Raw genomic sequence first — 22,138 nt, 5'->3', positions numbered from 1 at the left:
TGTTGGCCTTCTTGGCCACCTGAGCACACTGCTGGCTCATATTCAGCTGACTATCAACCATCACTCCCAGGTCCTTCTCTGCCTGGCAGCTTTCCAACCACTCCTCTCCCAGCCTGTAGCTCTGCTTGGGGTTGTTGTGCACTTGGCCTTGTTGAACTTCATACAGTTGACCTCAGCCCATCGGTCCAGCCTATCCAGATCCTCCTGCAGAGCCTTCCTACCCTTGGGCAGATCGACACATGCACCTAACTTGGTGTCATCTGCAAACTTACTGAGGGTGCACTCGATCCACTCATCCAGATCATCAATAAAGATATTAAAGAGGACTGGCCCCAGTACCGAGCCCTGGGGAATGCCACTAGTGACCGGCCTCCAACTGGATTTGACTCCATTTACCATGACTCTTTGGGCCCGGGTATCCAGACAGTTTCTAACCCAACGAAGCATACGCCAGTCCAAGCCACGAGCAGCCAGTTTCTTGAGGAGAATGCTGTGGGAAACGGTGTCAAAAGCCTTGCTGAAGTCAAGGTAGACCACATCCACAGCCTTTTCCTCATCCACCAAGCGCGTCACTTTGTCATAGAAGGAGATTAGGTTTGTCAAGCAGGACCTGCCTTTCATAAACTCATGCTGACTGGGCCTGATCACCTGGTTGCCCTGTAAGTGCCGCGTGATGACACTCACCATAATCTGCTCCATGAGTTTCCCTGGCACTGAGGTCAAACTGACAGGCCTATAGTTCCCCGGGTCTGCCCTCCGGCCCTTCTTGTAGATGAGTGTCACGTTTGCTAGCCACCAGTCGACTGAGACCTCCCCCAATAGCCAGGACTGTTGATAAATGATGGTAAGAGGCTTGGCCAGCTCCTCCGCCAGCTCTCTGTCCTTGGGTGGATCCCATCCGGCCCCATTGACTTGCGTACATCCAAGTGCCGTAGCAGGTCGCCAACCATTTCTTCATGGATAGTGAGGGCCACATTCTGTTCCCCATCCCCTTCCACCAGTTCAGGGTACTGGGTATCCAGAGAGCAACTGTTTTTGCCACTAAAGACTCAGGCAAAGAAGGCATTAAGCACCTCTGCCTTTTCCTCATCTTTGGTAACTCAGTTCCCCCCCCGCATCCAGTAAATTCTCCTTAGTCCTCTGTTTTGCATTAATGTATTTGTAAAATTATTTTTTGTTGTCTTTGACGGCAGTAGCCAGATTGAGCTCCAGATGAGCTTTGGCCTTTCTAATTATGTCCCTGCACTGCCTCGCAACATCCTTATAGTCCTCCCAAGTGGCCCGCCCTCTTTTCTAAAGATTGTAATCCCTCTTTTTCCTGCTAAGCTTAAGCCACAATTCTCTGTTCAGCCATGCTGGTCTTCTTCCACTCCAGCTCGTCTTTGGGCACATGGCGACAGACCGCTCCTGCGCCATTAAGATTTCCTTCTTGAAGAGCGCCCAGCCTTCCTGGACTCCTCTGCCCTTCAGACCCACCTCCCAAGGGATTCTACCAACCAGTGTCCTGAACAGTTCAAAGTCAGCCCTCCGAAAGTCCAATACAGCAGTTTTACTGGTTCCCTCCCTGGTTTCTCCAAGAATGGAGAACTCTACCATTTCATGGGTAAGTGATGGCCAAGTTGAAAATGGAGCAGAGCAGATCTCTCACACAAAGTTAGATCAAGCTCTTCAGGAACACTATCTGGCTCAGGACTAGACAAAAAATGAAGCTAGATCCCCCATAGCTATCTCCACGCCTTTAGACTTCATCAGTATCATATCCTCCCACAGAGACAGTATCCCCAGCCTTTCCTGAGTCAGTATCATATCTAAGGGAAGAGAGCTGCATGCTGAACACTCAGTATCATGCCTCCCTCTCCCGACTCCAAGCAGAATCTTCCTCTGTTTCCACTAACTCCCCCAACCTGTTGTCCCAAGGGACAGCATTGGTAACATTCCTATTGAAAACCCTCAACATTGGTTGACCACACCACAACTCACATGCCTGCTCATCTCTGCAGGCCCAGAAAGGCCATGCACTGGTTTATCTCCATAGATTTAGTTACAGCAAAGCATGCAGCCTCTCCATTACATAAAGCCTAAAGAGCATGTTGGAGTGGTCAAAAGTGGACATGGTTGTTTTAATCTCTTTTGAGAAGAAAGGAGGTACCCATAACTATAATTACAAAGTGGGAAATGGGAACATCCACTCTTGGAAGCATTTCTGGGATGCACAGCTGCCTGGTAGTTCTGCTGGAACTTACTGGGCCACCATCTGCAGAAATTCAACAGTGAAGAAATGGTTGCAGATATTGCCAGTGCTGTACACCAGCCCCCCATTAGGGCTTTGCAGCTGCGCAGTCTCTGGACTGATCTCACTGTACTCCACCACCTGATAGATCCCATCCACACGACACACCACCCCAACAGGCTCTGTGGGGTAGGCCTTCTCCACCACCTGCAGACACAGGACAGAGGACTATGACAAGAAGAAAGAAAAAACTGGCAATATTTCAACTCCCCCTGGCACATTATCAAATTATCTTACTATACCCTACTGCACGCTGATTCTTTAATGCTGCAACAACACAGGCAAGACAGTGCTGAGTATACAAAGTAGCCTGGAGGCATATTTTTTTTCCAACAATCTCTCATAAAAAACAGTACATGACAACTTAAATTGCAGTTACTCAGAAGACAAACCACAGTTAGAAGAAATCAGAATACTGTGGGGACACTTTTCTTATCAACTTTTAACTGGGACCTGGCATTAAATGAAGAATGTTTACAGCTATTAACCTTCAGCTCCCTGCCTGCATTAACAGTGTTCATGATTAAAGCAATACTAATCTGTCCTCATAAACATCAAGCACCTGCTCTTTTGGAGTCACAAAACCAGGCTCTTTCAACTTTACCTGTCCTCCGCAATGGGATGTAAGGAATGCCTTGACTAGACTTAAAGGTGTACATGTATTTATAAAGCACATCACAGTCTAATAAAGCTTCTTGATATCTCAGGTGCCTTTATAGAAAGGGCACACATAAAAGGGAATTGATTCCAGTTTGTAGTTTCCTGTGCAATTACAGTCTCTGCTTTAATCTAAGTTTATTTTCCACTGTATTCTGGGAAGAGGGGAGGAGGTCCTAGAAGTACACCCCCAGGAAGTATACTCTGAATACAAAATGGGCAGCAAGCGGCTCCCCCTTGCATTTTCAGAATGCCACATCTAAATCTGCTTCAAGTGACCTGTCATTGGACAGAGATCTGAACACTCCCGTACCTCCAAGCTTACCCTAACCAGTACCTTCCAGTGTAATCAGATCTTAACTCCCTGTGGGGAAATGGCCCAGCATTAGCACCACCTCACCTTGGCACCGCAATCTGCCCCTTTGGTAACACAGAAGCCTATGAAGACTGGATCTGCCATCTTGACGAGGATGTTGTCTACACAGTATACGTGAACATACTGTATACCACGCTGCTTCATGTCATCCAAGATCTTATTATCCACCAAAGCACGATATAAGCCACCATTGCCATCTATAATGCAAGAGAAAAGAAGAGGCCCTGGTTAATTAGTGACTCTGCAGGGTTTTTATTGCAATTAACAAAGCAAAAGGTACAAGTCCTGAACAAATTTTGTTTAACAGCAGAGCAGGGAATGTTTTCTAGCCAAGAATCAGTGCCACTGGATTTTATTTCCAGCTCTGCCACCAACTCAGTTCAGGCAAGGCCTGAACTTTCACACCCTAGTGTGAAACCTTGCAAAGTAGGACTGGGTACCAACCTCACAGAGAAGCATTATAAGACTTTGAATTGTTGTAAGATCCTCAGAGGAAAAACACTAATGGGGAAAACAGTGTGGCAAAAGAGGGTGGGAAAAGACATTTCTTCTCTTTCAGTGCAGAACAAAAGCACATTTAAAACTCAGTCTGTAGAAAAACACTAAGGACAGTCTTATCCTCTGCATATTCCTGTCCCTAAAAGTATCCAATGACTTTCTAAAGGCTTAAACTCCATCTGCACATTTATTTGTTCACCACAGATCACCATTTCATGGGCACTCCTTTGACACTCCAGTTAGCTCAGGAGAACCGTTCTGCAGCCACAAAAAAAAAACAAATTACTGCAACATAGCCTTGAATGGGCTGCCTTGACTGAGTCTCTTGCCATGTTCAGGTTAAGAGAAGAGAAGATGTGAGACATTTCAATCTTTTTGGAAAGAGTTAATCTTCCTGCTCCTTGTTGCTTTTTTCCCCATTTCCAGCTATCAGCCTTGAAAGGGGGAGCCTTCAGCCAGGTGAGCTTTCTCCCCAGCCTGACAGAATCACTGCTGATTCCTGAGCAAACACTAACTCAGAGCTGGCACAGTGCATGGCAAGGAGCACACAAAGCTCTCCTGACAGCTTCACCCTGGGAGGCAGCAGCCCAGGGGCTGTCATCCTGGAGACTCATCCCTAGCTTATACACAGCCCTACCCATGCACATGCACACTATTCCAAACCTGCACCCCTTCTAATCCTGCAAATATTCCCAGGCTTTGATTAAAAAAAAAAAAAAAGAAAAAAAAAAGGCCTGATTGGAACCAGAGTCTGTTCTCCAGCAATAACTAAACAGAGGTTGCTACATTCTTGATTAACAGACTAAAGCATTTAACTGAACCCTCCCATGTTAATTAGAAGCATTGACATTGACTTCCAAATACTGCTCCTGTGTGCCAAGGCCAGCTGACAGTAATTTTCAACACATTACTGTACCAAATAAGGGCAAACAGCAGGGTACCTGGAGCCATAGCAATTTTCCCCTTCTCTTCCAAGATGGCCTTCCCATCAAAGGTAACAGCTGGCAGCATCCTCTGTTCAAACATGATCACATTGGATTTATCCAGGTTGAAGAAGCCATGGTCTACAAAGAACTCTTCTGTTGGCCCCAGTGTGAACTCACTAGTCATGATATACCTGGGTAGGAACAAGTGTAGAGCAAGGAAGAAGAAAAAGAAAAAAAACCTACAGATGGGACAGAGAAGGAAAGAAACCTTAGAGTATTAAATGAATGACAATACAGTAACTTATGGTATGTAGCTGATTAGTAGAGATCTCCTTGAAAGCTCATCCTGCAGTAAGGCTGTACAAAGTCTCATGAGCAATCCTTACCCACAGGTTTAGCTCCAGGCAAGACAGAAAAGCCTTTCCCTAAATACGAATAACATCTGGATATCCAAGTCAGCTCCAAAACAGAGTAAAGAACAGCACAAGAGATTCGTTCACCCCAAATTTCAAACTGAAAATAACCATTTAAAGAAGTATTGACCAGCAAAAGGTGTTGAGAATGAACCATGAATCTCCAGGAGCTCAAAGTATGCTAGTGCATCTTTTGTGCCAACATGAAGAGCAGCACAACTTGTTTTTAAGTTTCACTGTTTCCTCCTCTCCTTCTAGCTCCACCTTGCTTCTGTCTTTCCTTCCATTACCTTCTGTCTCCAACACTGGCTAGAATCATAACAAGTTTTACAAGGAGTGGCTGAGGGAGCTGGTTTTGTCCAGCCTGGAGAAGAGGAAGCTCAGGGGCAACCTTATCGCTCTTTGTAAGTACATTAAAGGAGGCTGTAGCGAGGTGGGGGTTGGTCTGTTCTCCCACATACCTGGTGACAGGATGAGGAGGAATGGGCTAAAGTTGCACCAGGGGTGTTTTAGGTTGGATATTAGGAAGGAATTATTTACTGAGAGGGTTGTGAGGCATTGGAATGGGCTGCCCAGGGAAGTGGTGGAGTCACCATCCCTGGAGGTCTTTAAGAGACGTTTAGATGTTGAACTTAGTGATATGGTTTAGTGTAGGACTTGTTAGTGTTAGGTCAGAGGTTGGACTCAATGATCCCTTCCAATCTAGACAATTCTGTGATTCTGTGATAAAATCATAAAATATCCTAAACTGAAAGGTATTCAGAAGAATTATCAAATCCAAGTTCTGGCTCTACACAGGACCACCCAAAAATGAAGCCATATGTCTGAGAGCACCATCCAAGTGTTTCTGGAACTCCGTCACGCTCAATCCTGTGACCAGTTCTCTGGGGAGCCTGTTCTAGTGCCCAACCACCATCTCAACGAAGAACATTTTCCTAGCATCCAGCCTGAACCGCCTCTGCCACAGCAACATGCTGTTCCCTTGGGTCCTCTCGCTGTCACCAGAGAGAAGAGATCATAGAATCATAGAATGAGTTGGGTTGGAAGAGACCTTAAAGATCATCTTAATTCTAGCTCCTCTACAGAGAGATCTCCCACTAGAGCAGGTTGTTCAAAGCCCCATCCAACCTGTCCTTGAGCACTTCCAGGGATGGGACACCCACAATTTCACTGGGCAGCCTGTTCCAGTGCCTCACCACCCTCATGGCAAAGAATTTGTTCCTAACATCTAACCTAAACCTACCCTCTTTTAGTTTAAAGCTATTATTCCTTGTTCTATCTCTACACTCCCTGAAAAAAGAGTCCCTCCACAGCTTTCCTGTAGCCCCCTTTAGGTACTGGAAGGCCTCTATAAGGTCTCCCTGGAGCCTTCTCTTCTCCAGGCTGAACCCCCAACTCCCTCAGCCCGTCTTCACAGGAGAGGTGCTCCAGCCCCTTGATCATCCTTGTGGCCCTCCTCTGGATTCCAACATGTCCATCTCCTTCTTGTGCTGGGGGCCTCAGGGCTGAACACGGTGCTCCAGGTGGAGTCTCACGAGAGCAGAGTGGAGGGGGAGAATCCCCTCCCTCACCCTGCTGGCCATGCTTCTTTTGATGCAGCCTAGGATGCAGTTGGCTTTCTGGGTCACAACCACACATTACCAGCTTACATGTACGTTGAGCTTCTCATCCACCAGCACCTCTAGGTCCTTCTCCTCAGTACTGCTTTGAATCCATTCTCCACCCAGCCTGTATTAGTGCTTGGGATTGCCCCAGCCCAGGTGCAGGACCTTGCATTTGGTCTTGTTGAACTTCCTGAGGTTCACACACTCCCACCTCTCAAGTCTGTCCAGGTAGGTCCCTCTGGATGGCATCCCTTCCCTCCAGCATTGACCACACCACACAGCTTGGTGTCATCAGCAAACTTGCTGACGGTGCACTCAATTTCACTGTCCACATCGCCAACAAAGATGTTAAACAGCGCCAATCCCCGTACCGATCCCTAAGGAACATTGCTTATAACTGTCTTCCGCTTGGATCTCAAACCATTGACCCCAACTCTTGAAGTGCAACCATCTAGCCAATTCCTTACCCAACAAGTGATCCACCCATCAAATCCATGTCTCTTCAGTTTGGAGATGAGGATGTCGTGTCAGACAGTGTCAGATACTTTGCACAAGTCCACATAGACAACACCAGTTGCTCTTTCCAGCTCTGCAACCCCATCGTATAAGGCCAGCAGATTTGTCAGGCATGACACATGTGGGACAGTGTCAAATATTTTGCACAAGTCCACACAGATGATATCAACGTCTGCCCCTCTGTTCCTGTCATGAGGAAGCTGTAGGCTGCTATCAGGCCTCCCCTCAGTCTTCTCTTCTCTAGGCTGAACAAACCACGTAACTTCAGCCGCTCCTCATATGTCTTGCCCTCTAAACCCTTCACCATCTTGGTAGCCCTCTTTTGGACATGCTGTTATAGCTTTATGTCCTTCTACTGTGGTGCCTAAAACCACAAATAGTACTCAGGGTGAGGCTGCACCAGCACAGAGTGGGACAAGCACTTCCCTCAACAAGCTAAGAGCCATCTTTACCATGTACCTGCGCAGCACTTCCTCATGTAATAGGTATATAGGGTCTTCTGGTCTTCTGTAAGCACACTAGGGTATCCATAGTTTGCACATGACAGCTTAGACCTCATATACACACTGATTTACATCTTTGCAGCACAGCAGAGCCTGGCCTCTGGGGTACAGTTGCAGCCAGCTGTCTCCTCAGCCCAAGGAAAATAAACTGTAAACATTATCAGCAGATGTTGAATCCTTCTTTCCAACAGCACCTGGGATGAATGCATTTGCAATTCAGGTTATGTATGCATGGCTTCAGAAAGAAGTACACAATCCAGACTTTAATTACTTTCAATCTCTGATTTGTAAAACAATGTGCCATCCTGAAGACCTGAGATATACATGCTCTTTTGTTCTTCCCAAACCCTGCCTCACACCAAACAGTGATTTCATAAAGGTATTTCTTTATATTCTAAGGATGAACACATAGCAAAAAATATTCCCAGAACCATGCTGCAGTGCCTTCCTCTCTCTCTTAACCACCACATCCCATAGAGAATTGATAATCTGCACCTTGCACAGAGCTTGGAGACTTTTGAAAGCTGGTAGCAACCAGCAGATAGGTAGACAGCTATAAACAATGACAGCACGAGGTAGCCTAAAAATGGAGCACGACAAGCATTTACTATTGTGGAAGGGAAGAGTTCTATGCTGTGGCTGAAGATGCACATAGAAGGTCTTGGAATGTGAGCACAGTGTCTCCATACAGGAATCTGAGAAAGTATGGCACAAACATATGACATCTCTCACAAACATTCTGAAACAGGCACTGAAAAGTGCTGTTTATTATGTTGTCAGGGACTGCACTTGAAAAGACACTTCAAGGGTAGTGCTCAGTTCCTCAGATCTGCAGACACAGGCCTGTCATTTCCCATCCCTGTACATCCCTCTGGATGGGATCACACACCCTGCAGAAGAAGATTCTCCCCTGACACGTCACTGCAAGGCACCTAGAACAGCACTTCCAGAAGACAATATAGGCAAGACTAGCATGCAAAGACCTCTGTACGGTAGGTCTGTGGCTCCAGGTCACCTACCAGGGGATGGCACACTTGCAGTGGTATCTCTGGCCAGCGAGCTGCTCCACTTTGCGGATTCTTTCTGCTTGGATCTGATATAATGTCTTGCCACTGGGCAATCCCACATTGTACATGCCCTTGGGATAGCTCACTCCCAGGCGTGTTCCCTGTCCTCCAGCCAGGAGCAGCACTGCCACTTTGTTCTGTGAGATCTGATGCAAACCTGAAAAGGAGAAAGAAGCCAAAGGAAACATAATCACAAAGACAGTCAACATTCTGTGCCCTTCTTCTGAGCCTTTCTACAGAGCTCAGGCAACAGCCAGAAGCTGACAGTTCAATGACCACTGCTGGCAGTTCAGAGAGAAATACGATGCTGCATGCAACATTAAAAAAAAAATTTAAAAAATCATTTCACCTCTCGCTGATAGATCCATTTCCTCATTTAAAGCAGCAGATGGTTTAACAATAAGAAACAACTGTGAATTGCAGCTTAGGATGTTCAAATTGGCCATTAGAATATAAATTAATTACTGGAAAGTGGTGCAGCACTGGAAAAGATACCCAGAGAGGTGGGGAACATCCATCCCTTGAGGTTTTCAAGAGTTAAAGATAGCTGACCTCACCTAGGGCTGGGTGTGGTTCTGTTCAAAGTAAGGGGGTCCTTCAACACCAACATTTCTACATCCCAAAGAAACAGTTTCATCATCTTCAGTAAAGCATGAAGATTTCTGGAAGCCACCTCAATCGACTACCTGTACTTGTGTTCCAGCTTCTGTTTGCCTGCAGTGACTAATAGTAACACAGCAAATTTTGCAGAAGCCACAACTCCCACAATCTAATTAAAAACCATATCATTTCTCCTGACAAGCCAGAAATGTCCAGACTTTGGGGCACAATCATACAGCTCATTCACAGACTTTGTTCTCTGCTTTTTCTCAAACCATCACCACAGTAACCACTAGGCTCAAATCCAACAAAGTATTTACCTTAGGGGACACTTTACATTCCTCTGGCATACAGTGAGCTCTCGGACTGCCCAGGTCAAAAGCTATAGCTCTTCTGCTGTACAGTAGCAATCACAGCCTTTTGCAACCTAACTCAAGAAGTATCCTGCACGTTGCTGAGCCTGCCAATGCCCCCCACAGTACAGGAGCCCATGCTTCACCACAATCTCCAAGAAGAAGACAAACACTCACATTTTAACTTCAGCAGGAACTAAAAGATTCCTGATTTGGACTGATAGACACAAGGACCAAAAATACCAAATTAGAAGGAAACTAGGATTGTTTTTATGCTCACCTTTAAATAATTGTAATAATACTGTTGATTTCCCCATGCTTACAGGTTTCAGTCAGACTACAGCAGGAACACCATGTTTCTGCCTAAATACATGTACACTGTTTCCCAAAATGCTCATAATGCCTAGTTAGGCACAATGAAGGGAGCCAGTTACACAGCACTGCCATTGCTTTGCTGAAGGACAGGGCTTTGAATTCACAGGATCACAAAACGTTGGTTGGAAGGGACCTCTAAAGGCAGCCCAACCTCATGCTCCAGGTAAGATTAGAAGAGCTTTCTCGTAGGAAACCAGCACTGAGGGTCTTGGACTTGGGATTTCAAACTTTCAGGAGGTTCCTGAGTAGATGAGAAAGCTCAAATGTGTTTAAACTTAAAATTAAAAAGGCACAGATGACAGCACTGGATGAGCTGTTTGGTGAGACACTTAGCTCTACTAGCTCTACTACAGCAAAGCTCCAAAGTTTCAGTTTTGTAACTCTGATGAAATTAAAATAAACCTAATTTTATGCAACAAACCACAAACAACGGTTCTATTACAGAACTTCCTACTGCAAAAGACTTAACAAAGCACTGGTGTGGGGGTCTAAAGTATAAGTTATGCCACTACTATTTGCTAGAGTCCTTGGCACACCAGTTGCTGCTGAGTCCTTGGTTGCAGGTTCCAACCTGTAACACCGACTCTCGTTGCAGCCAGGACACAGGGCTAATGTCTGGTTCATTTACAGACACAGGTCTCCATGTGGGCCCAGCGAGGCCCTCTCCAGCACACAGCACCATGGAGTGCCATGGGAAGGACCTGAGAGAATGGGCTGCAAGACTTTGGGCTTCCAGGGTGGTGGCTGCCTCTCCACTGGCACCCTGTGCTAACGGTGTCCTCCAAGGAGAAGAGAAGCAGCAAATTCAAGTACAAGACAAGCTGCAGAAGGGAAGCATCAGCAAGAGGATTGAGAAGTTTTGTACACAATCCTTGGTTGGTGCAGTGCTACAGCTCGGGGAAACAAAAACCTCCGGAAAAGCTTCTTTCCTCCTAGTCCCCTCTCTCACTTCCCTTCTCCCTCTGCTCACCTCCCCATATAGACATGCACCCAAACTGACAGCCACTTCAGCACTTGGCTAACTGTTGGTATTCAACTCCCAGCCAGCCTTTGTGTTCGCAAGACTGCCAGAATCTGGCCCACCATCATCTTTACTTGTTCCTGTGCCTTGGAGGAAAAGCCCCAGCATGAGAGATTCCTCACACAGCCCCTGTTGTATGAGGCAAACCTACAAAACAACTTGCAGGGATGGAATGGTGAGCAATTAAATGCCTGTTGAAGGGTCAGCAGCAATGACTAAGTTACCAATGGGGGAGAGAAAGGAAAAGCAACTGTGGTTAGAAACCAAAGTTAAACTCTTCAGTATGAGTCACTGTTGTGGCAGCCACCCCCTTTTCTGATGCAGGGAACAGAGAGGAAAGTCACAGCTGTAAATGAAGCAGTGAGTGTTACCAATTGCACACATTCTGCTTATTGCCCTCCCCTGCTTTATCTCAGGAAAAACAACAATTATAGTCTTGCCAAGTTCAGGCAGCACAGTATCTGATTCACTACGCAAGGAAAAGCCTCTCCCCTGGTCAATTTATCCATAAACAGATTTAATCTTGGCTTCTCCACACTAACAATAAGCCTCTCATGAAACAAGACAAATAGCAGCATCTGAGCAAAGAAAATCACTCAGCCATTAGCACTGGCAAAAGCAGACTTGCTATCACTCCCACGATCAAGAGCCACTGTGAATGAGTCGTTCTCCAATGATTCCCAGACACATTAAAAATCCACAGCAGATGGTCATGGGCCCAGACACCCAACAATGCAAAAGGCATCACCATGCCACAGTCACCCATGACCACACAAGTGCCACTGAAAAACAGAACAAGACCTTTACAGGGCCTGTACACCCAGCGAGCACATCCTACTGAACCTAGCAGAGGGAGAAGGTGAAATATATACATCACCATCCAGTTGGCTCCAGCTACTTGCTTCTCTGGATGCAACCAAGTACCTGACTTGTTCATAGCTGCACCAGTTGTGACACATCAGTGCCCCACTGTACTTGTTTGGAAGGTCAGTTATGAGTCACTGGACAGGTGCAGGTTCATACCAGACCAACCTTGAAACCTCTTCCCTATGTTCCAAATCCAAGTATTCATTAGTGTTCATCCTTACAGAAGCTGAAAGCAAGGACAGGTAGCCTGGGAGGAATACTGAAAAACAGTCCAAGCAGGCAAGGATCAGGTTAGGAAAGCTAAAGCCCTGATAGAATTAGATCTGGCCAGGATGCCAAGGGCAACCAGAAAGGCTTCAACAGGTACATCGTTGATAAAAGGAAGACTAGGGAAAATGTGGGCCTTCTCCTGAAGGAAATGGGAGAACTGGTTACCTAGGATATGGAGAAGAACGAGGTACTCCGCAACTCTTTTGTCTCAGTCTTCACTGGCAATTGCTCTAACCACACCACTCAAGTTGCAGAAGACAAAGGCAGGGGCTGAGAAAATTAAGAACTGCCCAATGTAGGAGATGATCAGGTTCAAGACCAGCTAAGGAACCTAAAGGTGCACAAGTCCATGGAATCTGAGGAGATGTACCTAACAGTCCTGAGGGAACTGGCAGATGAACCTGGTAAGGCACTATCCATCATATTTGAGAAGTTGAGGCAGTCCAGTGTTCCCATGGTCTGGAAAAGAGGAAACACAACCCCCACTTTTATAAATGGAAAAAAGGAAGACCTGGGGAACTACAGGCCAGTCATTCTTACCACTATGCCAGGCAGGATCATGGAGCAGATCCTTCTGGAAATTATGATTAGGAACATGGAAAATAAGGTGATTGGTGACAGCCAACATGGCTTCACTAAAGGCAAATCATGCCTGACAAATCTGTTGGCATTCTACGATGGGGTTACAGAGCTGGTGGAAAAGGAAAGAGCAACTGGTGTTGTCTATGTGGACTTGTGCAAACTATCTGACACCGTCCAACATGATATCCGTATTTCCAAACAGAATGTGTGCTTGCAACCCAGAAAGCCAACTGCATCCTGGGCTGCATCAAAAGAAGCATGGCCAGCAGGGTGAGGGAGGGGATTCTCCCCCTCCACTCTGCTCTCGTGAGACTCCACCTGGAGCACCGTGTTCAGCCCTGAGGCCCCCAGCACAAGAAGGAGATGGACGTGTTGGAATCCAGAGGAGGGCCACAAGGATGATCAAAGGGCTGGAGCACCTCTCCTGTGAAGACAGGCTGAGGGAGTTGGGGGTTCAGCCTGGAGAAGAGAAGGCTCCAGGGAGACCTTATAGAGGCCTTCCAGTACCTAAAGGGGGCTACAGGAAAGCTGTGGAGGGACTCTTTTTTCAGGGAGTGTAGAGATAGAACAAGGAATAATAGCTTTAAACTAAAAGAGGGTAGGTTTAGGTTAGATGTTAGGAACAAATTCTTTGTGTGAGGAATGTTTTAACAATTCGTGTCCATAAAGAACAATTCTGTTTGAAATGTTTGAATCCTGTCTGTCTCTGGGCCCTGCAATAGCAATTCAATGCTTGAACCACAGCTGCAGTGTGTCCCAGTCTCCCCCTCATTCCTCATTCTAGCCAATTTATCACTTCTTAAATTTATGAACCTGTTTGCTTTTGTTATTCTGGACTTCTATTTCTAACACTGCTATAGATGTGTCTGTGAATGGCTGGGGAAGAATGTTTTAATTACCCGTGTGTCTGGGAGTTTCAGAACAACTGATCTTGTCTCCCAGCCGCCTTTCAGCTTCTTTCTCGGCCCCCCCCTAACCAGATACCAAAGATCCACATAGTATCCCATGTCACTAGTTGTTATCAGTTGTTCTGATACTAGTGACTGTTATGGGATACTATGTGGATCTTTGGTATCTGGTTAGGGGGGGGCCGAGAAAGAAGCTGAAAGGCGGCTGGGAGACAAGATTTGAAGAAGGTGTTTTGAAGAAGGTGTTCCGTAAACTTGGGATGGTGCCCAGTAAGTACAAAGGGGAAGAGGAAGACTGCGAGCCTTCAGCATGGAAGACCCCTAGAGACCCCCAGAAGAGACCCCAGAGGAGACTGCGCATGCTCCAGTAGGAGGGACTGCACCCTGGAAGCTAATTTTAATAATCTATTTTTTTAGAAGTAGTAATGAATATGTATTAGTCTAGGAGCATAAAAATCAGTTGCTTGATGTAATTGGTGTGCATCCTGGTGGAGCGGAGACTCCCGGTGCACCCAGCGCTGTTTGCTTACCTCTATTCCTTTATATCCTTTAATAAATCCTATTTTTCATTTAATTCTAATTTGAATCCTGAGCCATTTATAACATTTGCCATGAGGGTGGTGAGGCACTAGAACAGGCTGCCCAGTGAAATTGTGGGTGTCCCATCCCTGGAAGTGCTCAAGGACAGGTTGGATGGGGCTTTGAACAACCTGCTCTAGTGGGAGGTGTTCCTGCTCATGGCAGGAGGGGTGGAACTAGATGGTCTTTAAGTTCCCTTCCAAGGTGAACCATTCTGTGATTCTATGATTATCTAAGCCTTGTGTTACTGCAGGGCTAGTGCAGATGGAACTTCTCCATTTGGCCTCATATATGTGAGCAGGACAGCCCTGAAGTGCCTGGTATCTGGCTCCTTCCACTGAACTTCACTCAGAAGTTCCCAGTGGAGGAAAAAAAAACACATGAGGGAAAAACTTACAGGGAAAAGTATAATCTAAAAAAGTTCCCATGAGACACTTCTGAACCAGTTTTGTTTCAAAAGGATAATAAAATAATTTTAAAATCCCTAAATAATTCAGAACTGAAGTTGGCTGAGCTGAAGTATTTCACACTGATTTAAAACAAAGCTGCCTGAAGACTGAAATCAGCACTTGCTGGTCTGAGTTGAACTCCAAAGCAACACATCCAATATTATGATTCATCCACTAATCAACATCCATCACTTACCCAGCTCCGTCCTTGCAGCATTACCTGCTCCTGTAACAGCATCTATCAAGCTCACGCATACACATGCACACTCTGGTCCTGACACAAAAAGACCACATCACCTCCTCCTAAGTGCCACTTGTCTCAAATGATAGGTTTAAGCATAGTAACAGACTGCAAACAGCGGGCATCTTTCATATGAAGCCTAGCATTAACACTGTTAATGGGCCCCCATGAGGGCCCATTTTGTCAAGCAACATCCATCAGCAGTAGCTGCAATCCCTGGCCAGGACTCAAAGGTACCAGTGCACCACTTCACTTAAATCAAGATGCCTCAGATAAGATGCATTTCATCTAAGTTTTCCACACAGTGACTAGAGGATGGAAACTGCCTAATGGTTATTGAGCCTCTCGCACTGACCTCCCCAGTGTGGCCTTGCTGCATGGAATGCAGGCAGAACTCTGAAACTCAGACCTAAACAGGATGAACCCCACTCCAAAGCAATGCCACTAATAAAATCAACAGTTCCATTTTCTTTTTCACTTCCCAGAGTCCAGTAGACTGACTAGGCAGATAACCCAGGACTCCTAGCAGGTGGGCACACTGTAGGACTTGCTGAAACCATCACTGCTCCTACCACTGCCATGAGAAATTCTGCCCTCCTTTCCAGCAGAAGCAGGGTCACTGTACTCCTAGAAGAGGTCCAACAGCTTCTAGGGCTGTATGAACAGCCCTCCCTGATGGCAAGCATGTCAGGATGGGACAGATCTTCCCATCATTTATGGCATTCACAGTATTTATAGTGCAACCCTATAACTACTGGAGAGTTTTTCAAGTTCCCGATTTTAGGTTGCCATGAAAATAAATATCCCCCGAAAGTTTAGTAAGTACTTCTGCTCTCACTACCTAGCTGCAAAAATACTAGCATTCATAACAATAACAACAACAAAAACATAGTAACTGACATATCTTGCTGCATATTCCTGCAGGAAAGGGAAATATTTATCACACTTAAAAAAAAAAAATAAATAGTAAGTCCAGCTTATCTTCTGCAGCACATGAAATACCAGAAGCTGAACCAAACAAAAAAAAAGGAAGATGCACTGGCTGACAGATATCTGCAGTAAGTCATAGTTTGCATATAAAGCAAAAACAAAAATAGATTTTGCAGGAAGAACAGATTGATCTTGCAAGAACAGATTGAATTCTCCTGCTGAACAGATGCATCAGCCTGATTATAACAACAGTCAGCAAGAAAAGAATAAATCAGGAAAAAAAAAATCTACAGAGTAGTCAGATAACCAGAGCAGCTCATCAGAGCCTCATGAAATGGCAGCTATACCGTGGCCCATGCCCTAGACTAGAATTTTATTAATAAAACATTTACTAAATCTAAAAGTGTCTGTACTTGACTTATATCATCATCCGTAAGGCTGCCTAGAACAAACTTCATGTTTGTGTTTAAGATCCAGGAAGCAAGTCTGTCTGAGCTAAGTTTTATCATCTCAGAGATAGTAACAGATCCTTTTTTTTTTTTTTTAAACAGTTTAAAAATATCTTGGATGTTCCCAAGAATAACTTCTGAGTTGCTTGGCTCTTTTAACAAACTTTTTAATCACAAAAGTGGGAAGGGGAAAGGACAAAAAATTAATTTCAGCTGTTCAGTCTTTATTTGAAGATGACAAGCTTGCTGCACATGGGAGCTTCTGGGAATTCAGATGCCCGTTCACAAAGCACAGATGAGCTCAGTTTAGGGGTGATAGCAATCCCCTGAAGCAAATGGTAACATCACAGACACGCAACCTCTGGGAGATCCAGCAACAAGCTGAGATGTCTAGAAAGGCATGCATGAGGGCCTGATCAGAACCAGAGTATGTTCTGCTCATGTCCCAGCTCAACACCAGGAGCAGTTCACTTTAAAGAAAAAACCCTTTGGAGCCTCAGTCCTCCCAGGGATACACAAACCCAGGAAATCCTGTGCCATACCACTAGCTCCCCCAGGGAACACTGAATTGGGGGTCATCAGTGCTCCCTGGGGAGAGGTAACTTCTGCACACCAGTCTCCCATTGCAATGCTGCTGGGGTTCAGCACTACAAAGTCTCACTCCCAGGGAATAAAACTGAGGGCTGATTCTCACCTGTAGCATTAAACTGGATCATAAAAACAAAGTAAAGTGAAATTTAAGAACTGCATCCCCCTCTCCTGGTAGAAATCAGAAGTGGTCTCTACACAAGATGGGTATCAGGGCAATCTGGATTTCAGGGTCAAGTGACGTTTGCATTGTTCCCGTCACAGAGGGCCTTCTGAATTCTTTCTCTGGCAAGAACTGCTTACAGGAAGCAAGGTCAATCCCACAGAGTTTGCCTTGTTTACTGCTGACTGTGGCACGAGTCAGACATACCAGCACCTCTCTGAATCGCAGCTGAAGACAAAGGACCTAGCTGTCCAGTTTACTAAAGTTGTTTAACTGTGCAGCCCTAACCTAGATCATCTGACCCTAAAATTCATGCATTTCCTCCTCAAAGCAACATCCTCAAGCCTGAGGAAGCAAGCACCACCCTAGCAGCTCCACTCCCAAATCCAACCAGGCATTCCTGGGTGGCTGTTCCCACTCTGCTCAGCTCACTGAAGCTCTATGCAGTATCACAGAATCACAGAATTTCTAGGTTGGAAGAGACCTCCAAGATCACCCAGTCCAACTTCTGTCCTAACACCAACGAGTCGTCCACTAAACCGTATCACTAAGCTCTACATCTAAACGTCTCTTAAAGACCTCCAGGGATGGTGACTCCACCACTTCCCTAGGCAGCCCATTCCAATGCCTCACAACCTTCTCGGTAAAGAAGTTCTTCCTAATATCCAACCTAAAGCTCCCCTGGTGCAACTTTAGCCTGTTCCCCCTCGTCCTCTCACCAGGCATGTGGGAGAACAGACCAACCCCCACCTCACTACAGCCTCCTTTAATGTATCGTAAAGAGTGATAAGGTCGCCCCTGAGCCTCTTCTTCTCCAGGCTAAACAAACCCAGCTCCCTCAGACGCTCCTCGTAAGACTTATTCTCCAGACCCCTCACCAGCTTCATCACCCTTCTCTGGACTCGCTCGAGCACCTCCATGTCCTTCTTGTAGTGAGGGGCCCAAAACTGAACACAGTACTCAAGGTGCGGCCTCACCAGAGCCAAGTACAGGGGGACAATCACTTCCCTAGACCTGCTGGCCACACTGCTTCTTATGCAAGCCAGGATGCTGTTGGCCTTCTTGGCCACCTGAGCACACTGCTGGCTCATATTCAGCTGACTATCAACCATCACTCCCAGGTCCTTCTCTGCCTGGCAGCTTTCCAACCACTCATCTCCCAGCCTGTAGCTCTGCTTGGGGTTATTGCACCCCAGGTGGAGGACCCGGCACTTGGCCTTGTTGAACTTCATACAGTTGACCTCAGCCCATCGGTCCAGCCTATCCAGATCCTCCTGCAGAGCCTTCCTACCCTTGGGCAGATCGACACATGCACCTAACTTGGTGTCATCTGCAAACTTACTGAGGGTGCACTCGATCCATTCATCCAGATCATCAATAAAGATATTAAAGAGGACTGGCCCCAGTACCAAGCCCTGGGGAACGCCACTAGTGATCGGCCTCCAACTGGATTTGACTCCATTTACCACGACTCTTTGGGCCCAGCTATCCAGCCAGTTTTTAACCCAACGAAGCGTATGCCAGTCCAAGCCACAAGCAGCCAGTTTCTTGAGAATGTTGTGGGAAACGGTGTCAAAAGCCTTACTGAAGTCAGTAGAAAGGCTTGGTGGGAGATGTGAGCAACGTTGCTGGAAAGCCTGGTTGGACACAAATACTTGCCTCCACTGTCATGAGAACCTACCTCTTCACTAACCAGAAACTAGCCCTAGACAATGGGCTGTGGTTAGGCCTAGCCCCAGTTTGCTGCACAAGTTTGCTGAAAGCCGTTGTGGAAGGTGATGAACCCAGACCAGCCAAGACTCCAGCAGTGCAGGGATGATGCTCACATTGCATTAAACCAGACACCCAGCTGCTCAGGCCAGCAGGCCACCACAGCCTCACCACCACGAGACAGAACCAGGCACACATGTCCCATGTCACCAATGTTAATCTGTTCAAGGACCAGAGCAAGTGGCAGGCTGGCCATGATCCTCTACCTACAAGCGGAGAAGCCACCCTGAGCATCTTCAGCAAAAATGCCCTGACAGACATTTCCTCATGCTCCCTCCTTCACCACTCAGCCCCATCTGTGAAGTCTGACACATCTGAAAAGCTCTTCTGTTCTATAATTGTGTCACTTCTATGCTTGCTGTTTTGATTTTGTTTGGAAATTTTTACTCCTCTGCCCACACATCCTCACCTCTTTACTGGCAGATCTAGGTCAAGACTGTGCAGACATTTGCCACACTTTAGGATTTTACTCTGGCCACAGCTGTTTTTTCTCTTGCTTTCTTTCAATTTTGTGTATACTTGCTTATTTAACAGTGATGTTTTATTTTATAAAGAAGCAGAGAGAGGCCACCGTACCTTTGAAAAGAAACAGAATAGAGCGCACACTTTGAAAAAAAGCACAGTGTTTCTGTGTAATACACATATGATGGGGAACTGGGGAGCACAGCACCCCACTCCACACAGCCTAGGTCTAGATACCACCTCTCCCATCAACCCCACCTTTCAAACACTCACAAGGTGACCAAGGAAAGCTGCCAGTATCTACCAGGCTCCAAAAAATGAGGAAGGTGGTTTGACACCATATAGAGTCCCCAACAGCTCACTGGGTATGCACACGGGCCAGCTGGATCAGCCTAGCCATCCATGTGAAGTCTGCTGTGCGGGTGAAGGCCTGCCTCAGGCTCATCAGCCATGGAGGGATGATGCAGGAACTGCAACGCGTGTGAAGTCAGGGGATGCTTTGATAGCAGAGCTGTCCCCCCAAGAGCACTCTTCCAATGTGTTTCCCCATCCACCTGCCTTGTCTGACCAGATATTTTCCTTTCTTGGGCTTCCCCTATTGCTACCCACTTCTCTGCTCAGATCTCATCTTCTTCCTGTACTACAGTGACGCAGTTTAAAGATCACTCTGCCCCAGCCTCTGCTGTAACACAAGACCAACTTCATGCCAGCAAGATGCCCATGAGACCACACGCATGCCTGGGTGCAACTTCCCAATTAAGCTGCAACACAGACTCTTCTCCCACCTATCTCCAGGGACTTCACATCTTCCTACGAGATGCAGTGCTATTCCATGTCTTGCCCACCACATGGCTCTCCAGCCACTGCTGCTGTGTTGAACAGCTAGAAATTAAAGTTAAACATGCAGGCCCCAAATGCCTCAACAGCTTTTGCCAGGGATCTGACTGCCTGTGTTCAGGACTGGGTCCAACAAGGTAGTCTCAACTCCAAACCAGAGTCCCCACACTGTCATGGAGGTCATTGCCCTACCTGCCCCGACATCATGCTTGGCTGCCACTCTTCTTTCCCCTGCTGCTGACACCACACACCATGGCAACAACCCGCTGGTATAAAATGCAGTGCCATCATCCAGGCTGCCGGATGTCACCCCAACCACGATGCTGCAGGACACTGCTCTCTGCCCTGGGGATCCCACTGGCAACAGTCCTAAGCTCTCCATCAGCCATTTCCAGGGTGCTACAGGGAGGCAGCTGTCCTCCCAAACATGCCATGTTATGCAGCCCTTCCTGACATTACCAGGAAGACAAGCCAGCCTCACACAAGGAGTGTGACAGCCCACGGCTAGATCCAGTCAGTTTGGGAGATTTCCACAGGCACCACACCACATTCTGGTTTTAAGATAAAACCCTCTCTATTTTTGGCCTTCAGTTGTGCAAGTGGTGTGCTCATGAATCTTATGACACCCCAAACAGCCGACCTCAAACACCTTTGCTTCCTGCCAGCCTCAGCAGCATCTGTGGACTCCACAAACTAATGAAAAAGTAGAGGTTTTAGAGAGAACGTTTTTCCACGGGGACGAGCAAGCAGCTCACTGCAGTCACTCCAGGCTCTGCAACCGCAGAAACGCTCTGCCGTCCTCCCCCGTGCTGCGCCCCAGCCTCCCGCCAGCATCGCGGCGGCCGCAGCGCTGCACCGAGGGAGGCACTGCCCGGCCCGCAGCAGCGGGAGGCGCCTCCGGGCCGAGTCCCCTCAGCAAAGGGCGGGGGCCTGCGCGGCCGGGCTGGCGGCAGGGGTCCCGCCGGGGCCGGCCGGGCCGGCGGCGAGGGCCCAGCTCCGCGCTCGGGGTGAGGCAAGGGAGCAGCGACCCCGCCCCGCGCCGCTCACCTTCCGCCTCCCAGCGCTCCAGCGCGGCGGGGCCGCTGCGGCGGGCGCCGCCCAGCAGCTCGGCGGGCAGCGGCTCCATCCGGCCGTCCAGGAGTTCCAGCGGCCCCGGCTGGCGGGCGGAGGCCGCCGCGAGCCGACAGTGCTCGCCCAAGCCGGGCGGAAGCGCCGCCAGCAGCGCCCCGCGCTGCGCCGGGCCCAGCTGGGCCCAGAAGCGCAGCAGGTGGTCCTGCCCGGCCCGCGCCAGCCGCGCCCGCACCTCCTCGGGCGGCCCCATCCCGCCGCAGCCGCCCAGCCTCTGTCCCCCGGCGGCGGGGCGGAGCGGGGCCGGGCCTGCCCCTGTCCCGCCGCCGCTCCGCCCCGGGCGACTCTCGTTCCCGACGCCCCGTCCTGCGCCCCGGCGGGGCTTACTCTCCGGCTTTTTTCCCGTTTCCTCTGCCCTGCTGGCTGCGTTCGGCCAGCAGCCCTTCCCATCCCTCCTCAGGCCAGCGTTGCCCGGGCTCTGCAGGCGCCCGCCGGCCTAGAATACACTTCTGCAGTGCTTTGTGCGTACTGAAGTGCTTTGGCTGCTCAGATATATCTGATGGGGATACCGGAGGTGCTTGTACTGGGAACTTCATATTTAAGAAACTCAGAAGGATTACATCCACTCTTGCGTCAGAAAACTCGTGGAGTTAATTTCAGCACAGCATGCAGCTGGGTGGGTCCTGTGCCATCCAGCTGTGATGCTTGTCAGGGATCAGATTCCCCCAGCTCCCAAGTGCGCTGCCTGATCAGACACTGAACCAGCAGTGAGGAAA

At 47.8% G+C, this 22,138-nt stretch overlaps 1 protein-coding gene across 1 annotated transcript in view; it reads right to left on the bottom strand.

Annotated features, from left to right (window-relative positions):
- UAP1L1 (UDP-N-acetylglucosamine pyrophosphorylase 1 like 1) overlaps positions 1 to 21,615 on the bottom strand; it is a 30,447-nt gene extending 8,832 nt beyond the window's left edge. The window contains exons 1-5 of the mRNA XM_032200203.1: positions 21,342 to 21,615; positions 8,803 to 9,007; positions 4,763 to 4,938; positions 3,348 to 3,520; positions 2,244 to 2,437 (exon numbers count right to left, since the gene is read on the bottom strand). Coding sequence (XP_032056094.1) covers positions 2,244 to 2,437; positions 3,348 to 3,520; positions 4,763 to 4,938; positions 8,803 to 9,007; positions 21,342 to 21,615 — 1,022 coding nt within the window. The remainder of the gene's footprint in view (positions 1 to 2,243; positions 2,438 to 3,347; positions 3,521 to 4,762; positions 4,939 to 8,802; positions 9,008 to 21,341) is intronic.
- Between the last annotated feature and the right edge of the window lie 523 nt (positions 21,616 to 22,138).

This window comes from Aythya fuligula, chromosome 19 (genome assembly GCF_009819795.1).
Source record: "Aythya fuligula isolate bAytFul2 chromosome 19, bAytFul2.pri, whole genome shotgun sequence".
NCBI lineage: Eukaryota > Metazoa > Chordata > Aves > Anseriformes > Anatidae > Aythya > Aythya fuligula.
This window is presented reverse-complemented; position numbering and strand designations above follow the sequence as displayed.